Source organism: Myxocyprinus asiaticus, chromosome 3, assembly GCF_019703515.2.
Source record: "Myxocyprinus asiaticus isolate MX2 ecotype Aquarium Trade chromosome 3, UBuf_Myxa_2, whole genome shotgun sequence".
In the NCBI taxonomy this organism is placed as follows: Eukaryota; Metazoa; Chordata; class Actinopteri; order Cypriniformes; family Catostomidae; genus Myxocyprinus; species Myxocyprinus asiaticus.
Genome location: NC_059346.1, coordinates 66,979,237 through 66,985,076, shown reverse-complemented (window position 1 = coordinate 66,985,076; position 5,840 = coordinate 66,979,237). Strand labels below are relative to the sequence as shown.

Below are 5,840 nucleotides of genomic sequence, written 5' to 3'. Positions count from 1 at the left end.
CATAAATGCCCACAAGCCCCCACGACAACTTTGCCATCGGATTGCTCAATTTGTGAGGCAAAATGACAACAGAAAATACTTTGTAAAATAAACCCCAGCCAATAGGAAGAATGAACACAAAGAACGTGTAGATTCATTCACAGAACTGTCTCAAAGGTGTGATCTTCCACAAAACAAATTCCAGCTGATATAAAACCATTCAGATTCCTCGGACAGACAGACGAATGTTCAGTGAGCCGGCTGTTATGAGTTCAGCGGATGACGTAATCATTCCAATGTCCCATAAAAATACTCAACAAAACAAACTCCAGCCAGCAGGAGAATAAGCACGAACAACGAACAGATTAATCCACAGCTGTCCAAAGGAGTGTTATTCAATAGAACAAGCTCCAGCCGCTAGGCGGAACCACTACAAAAAGAAACAAAACCAGCATCCCGGTTCCCCAGATGGTCGAGTCAATTCACTCGGAGGCCGCATAAAAGTATATACCATGACATACACAATCCGTCAACTTTATAAAAGACATCCTTTGTGTGAGCATGTAGCTATTTTGCGGTCATCCGTAGTGTCCACTCTCAAACTGGCCAGGAACTTAAATGCAAAAGTAATCTTTCGTCAATGCAAAAGTTTCTTTAAGGAAAAGTGTTTTTTCACAAAACAAACTCCAGCCGCTCGGCGGAGCCAACGCAAAAAGAAAAAAGAAAAAAGAAACCAAAATGACGCCCAGCTTCCTCAAAAGCCAGAGTAAGTACAGCGAGTTGACCCACTCACATGAGAAACACCCAATGGTTTACTCACCCATTGATTCAATAAAAGACATTGCCTGATTGAGACATGTAAATACTTTGCGACCGTCCTTCGTTTCTATTCTCAGTTTGGCCGGAAACATCAGAGCAAAAGTGATCTTTCGCTGATGTAAGAGTTTCTTACATTCCTTGAACCGATCCTGTTTCTCTGTTGTCGAACTCGCAAAGTCCGGGAACAAGAAAACATGGTTCTTCCAAGAAAGCTTCCCTTTGCTCCTCACCTGGCACAACACAAGATCTTCTTTGAATGATCTCAGAAATCTGGCCAGAATCGATCGGGGCCTATCTCCCTCAGCAAATCTGTGAGCTGGGACTCTGTAAGCTCGCACGATTTACAGCTCATGGCCTGTCATGTCGAGCAAACCCGGGAAAAGCTCGTCCAGGAATTCCACCATATCTCTGCCCTCCTCATGCTCAGGAATTCCAACAATTCAAACACCATTCCTGCAGCTTCTATTCTCAAAATCTTCAAGCTTTTCAAGGAGATGTTCCAAATCAACTTTAATCATGGGCGGATTAGCTGTTAATTCCCTCTCCGAAGATTCCAGACAATCAATTCGTCTCTCAGCATGAGTCACTCTTGTAAGTAACTCAGAGAATTTTATTTCCATCGCAGCAATCGATCGACGTATTACAGCGAGATCCTCCAAGTCAGCAAGAATCTTCGTCATCATCACTGACATGTTGGACAACTGCCGCTAGATCACCTCTCCCGCCGTACCATCCAAATCGAGTCCCCGGTCTGTAGGTCTGTCGGGGCTTTCATCTTGAACCCGTAAGTGTCTTTTAATGTCTCCAGAGCCCGAGGATTTTGACTTCATTTCCATGTTTTGCCTCAAAGAGCAAATGTGTAACTAGGTGTATCAAATTTCACCAGATTATAACATGAAAATAATAAAAAATTTAGCAAAGTCACTCACATGTTTGCTTCTTGCATGGCATCACGAGACCTTCGTCAAGTGTATCTTCTTAATAGTTTCAACATCCTGGTTTGTGTAACCATACATTAAAGATTGTGATAACCACATTAGTCAGCCCTAAATGAAGAAATTCAGATTGATTTGCAACATTCTGCAGTATGGATGAAAACATCTCGAGTATAAGAGAGTTTAATATATGATGAAGACGTGACAGATGTGTTCTCACTTGAATACTGAAGTCGAATACTTTATGTAATTATTTTGTGCTCATAAATGACATTTCTGTACAACAGGTGAGGAATTTTTTCACAAACACAAACATCCTAATTAAACACAAGAACAGAATCCTGTAAATTCTGCTCAGAGTTCTGTTCTTAACATTAATGTGTTTTGTGGTAAGAAACCAAAAGTATCTCTGCCTTTGTCTGATTCTTCCATCAGCCATCATTCATGTATTAAATTACACTTTGTTACATTGAATCTATAAAGTATACTAGTGTATGGTTGCATCAGTTGTTGACCACCAAATTTCCGTCAGGAGTCAATGGCGAGTTGCATCATTACCATTCATTGTTAATGATGAGGACTTGCCACTACACATCCTCTAAACCCTTCTCACCCACTGAGCTCAAACTAACTTACCATCCATCAACTAGTTCTTAACAAATAAATATGTTAATATGTTATATGATTCATGAACTCAATGATATGCAAACAGTTCTTTGTGAGAGAGCTGTTCGACAGACACATTTCCATTTTGGACTTTAGTGAAGAATACTTTGCTTTGATTGGTTCCTGAAGCTCCCAGCGGTGTTGAATCATGGTGCTGGAGGTGTTGTGTATCTTCACTTTAAAATGAGCTGTCAGTCCCACAACAAACTTCATGTCAGCTCCAACTCCTGTGAAGACCATATTCAATACCAACTTGTGACAGGTAAGAGATTTTTCTTTGCGTTCAGCTTTACTGAAGGTGTTTTTGTTTTTTTTTTTGTGAAGTTGCACCTTTAACAATAAATCTAACATAAAAATGTATACATTAAAAGTTTATATTCCTAAATACAGTTCAGTATATTGAATTGGGGAGATGGCAGCTGGTTGTCATATGTCAAAAGTTCACTGGCATAAATGTTTGTTTTCTGTTGCAGTTGTTTTAAATATGCGAAAACAGACAAAACCAAAGTTCAGAACTGTTAAATTAATGAAAATGTTTCTTAATTCGATACGCAAAAACTCACATTTCAATATCATCATATTTTTTAAACCAGTAAAACCACATTGGCTTTAAGACAACAGTCAATGATATAATGAAGGTAGATTATAACTGTCTTCTCAGGACTAAGAGTATTTTGTCAGGTCAGTGCAAGCTGTAACATGAGTTTTATATGTTCCAATGTTATACAATTTATTAATTACAATATATTTGGCCAAAATAATTGTTTGCTCATTTTGTTTATCTCGTCCAGTCTTGCGGTTTCATTAATTATTTTGTGTTTTATAATTGCCTTACTCTTTAAGCCATGAAAACCAGTAAATAGCCTATTGAAATACAGATATGTTTTCCAAAAGTCCAAAAGCTCTGTGTGAGTGTGTATGTGTGTGTGTGTGAGAGAGAGAGAGAGAGAGAGAGAGAGAGAGAGAGAGAGCGAGAGAGAGAGAGAGAGAGAGAGAGAGAGAGTGGTCAAGACCTCAAGGTTTTTTGATTCACAAAAATAAAACTGCCCTGATAAATGGAGTAAAAATGTGACTAATCCCAGTCTGCCCTATATGACATACAGTATAATATAAAAAGTCAGACATTGCCTGACAGTTATAAAAACCTTTGCAAAAACCTTAGTGTTCTTAAGTTGACTAATGTAAATTGTATTCATAAGGATGAATATTTACAAAACCACTTTTAGTTGACTGGGGAAATAGATCTGTCCCCCTTCAACATTGATACTCATTCAATGTGAGAGAACATCACATGGAAAGTAAACGAGGTGCACAAATGTGAGTTTAGTTATGTATGAATGTGTCACATTGAACATGCAGTGATGAATATGAGCTGCCTGAACCTTTTATTGATGCATGTTTAGGAATGTTTGTATTATGGGATGAATTAAAAGCTGTAAAAGGTAATTGCAGCTGAAGATACACACTTTTAAAAACAGTCAACTGAATTTTATTTTTCAAGATCTTTAATTATTAGCCTTCATATTAAAGATTTTAAGGTTAAAAAATAATACACATATATTGTGTGTACATATTAATTTCTTTATGAAAAAAGAAACCTGAGTGGACGTGGACAGTTAAGGAAGAGCCGTCCATCATAAATGGGAACTTCAAACTTCATGACATGCTTCACTTGAGTGTTAAAGTGTGCAGAGCTGGAACCTACAGAGATTCGGAAGTTCAAATATAAGAACAAATAGGCTGTTTATTACAAAGTGTCATTGATTTGAGATTGCAACTGATCATTGTCAATGTTTTCCAGCTGTTTGTCTGAGCAGGACATGATGATCCCAATCGTGGAAATGTTCCGCCTCATCAACTCTTCCCTTCTCATCATCAGTCACCAGCCGCTGAACACCTCGCTGCCGGAGGAGACCGTGTATGCCACCTGTGCCCACATGCCCGCTTTCATACTCTTCTACCTGGTGCTTCAGTTTATCAACATGTTCTTTGGCATCCCGGCGAACATCACGGTTCTGTGGCTAATTCACAAGAATAAAGGCGACTCGTCCACGTCCGACATCTTCATCGTGCAACTGGCCGTGCTGGACACGTTCTTCTGCCTCATCCCTCCTCTTGAATTTGCCAACATCATCTTTCTGACCAGCAGCAGCAGCACCTGGTACGTGCTGCGCTTCTTCTACGGCATCAAAGACTCGTCGCCGCTGTTCCTGTCGTGCATCTGTCTGGACCGGTACGTGGCCGTCCTGCACCCGATCACTTTCATGGGACTCAAAGACAAACGGCATCGCTCGGTTTGCGCCGGTGTCGTGTGGCTCGTTACTTTGATTTATGCTGCAGCGAAGTGTGTCGGAAAAATCCCGAAATTTGAGAAAGTGTTCACCGGCATGATTCTGGCCGCGTTTGCCTTCATGGTGTTCTGTAATATCTCCATTCTGTGGGCACTCCGGCAGTCCGCTCCGGGACGCGATGAAAGACACCCTGTGAAGAAAAAGGCCTTTAAGATGGTCATCATCATCCTGGCCATCATCATCTTGAACTACTTCCCACCGGTGGCTCTCTTTCCGTTCCAGGACTATTTCGCTCCGGACGTGTTTCACTGTTATATCAGCTTTTTCGCCTTCGGTTTCATGGACGTGAGCAGCAGCATCCAGCCGGTTCTGTATCTGTCCCGGGAGAAGCTGCCCAAAGCGCCGGTGTGCTGTTCCACAAACACTGATCGAGCAAATGCAGATGATTCTAGAAATGCCTGATAAATTATAAACGAGAAAGGTGTCATTATTCTTTAAGTTTGAGTAGGCGATTAGATGAACTGAACTACTAAATCAATACGAAAATGTAGTTTTGTGTAGGCTAATCTAATATATATATATATATATATATATATATATATATATATATATATATATATATATATATATTTGAGCGTATTTTTATGATAGGTAGATTTACGCATTTCGGTTTTATTTAACCCCCCCCCCCCAAAAAAAAACAAAAAACAAAACAAAACAAAAACCCATCAAGTTCAACTACGTAATTTATTACTCTAAAATCAAAATTAACCAAATTTCTATTTGTCAAGTTTTCTTCATTTAATTTAATTAAAGATTACGCGATTCAATTAGGATTGAATTTTGTTTTGTCGTCATTTTTTTAATGACTATCTCCATCAGTTTGATGTGGACTCTCTGCACTCACTGTTTGGATCAGGTTGAGGTTGGATGTGCTGATCCCTGTAAGTAAGAGAAACATGAAATAGACCTGCTGTCAGATATATGCAGAGTAATTAAAAACAGACTCTCTTCAAACTTACATGAAGAAGAAGAGTGTTGTGTTTTATCTGTATGAAGATGGTCAAATAATTAATGTTGCACTCCAGAGCCACTGCAAACAGAAATGAACCATTATTTAGTATCATAAAAATCTTGATGAAATGAGAAG

The 5,840-nt window shown here is 39.2% G+C and overlaps 1 protein-coding gene across 1 annotated transcript; it reads left to right on the top strand.

Annotated features, from left to right (window-relative positions):
• The first annotated feature begins 2,632 nt into the window (after window positions 1-2,632).
• LOC127420900 (proteinase-activated receptor 3-like) lies at window positions 2,633-5,152 on the top strand. Its single transcript, XM_051663511.1, has 2 exons — window positions 2,633-2,661; window positions 4,201-5,152. The coding sequence occupies exon 2, from the start codon at window positions 4,220-4,222 to the stop codon at window positions 5,150-5,152; it is 933 nt and encodes a 310-aa protein (XP_051519471.1). The 5' UTR covers window positions 2,633-2,661; window positions 4,201-4,219.
• Window positions 5,153-5,840: the final 688 nt, after the last annotated feature.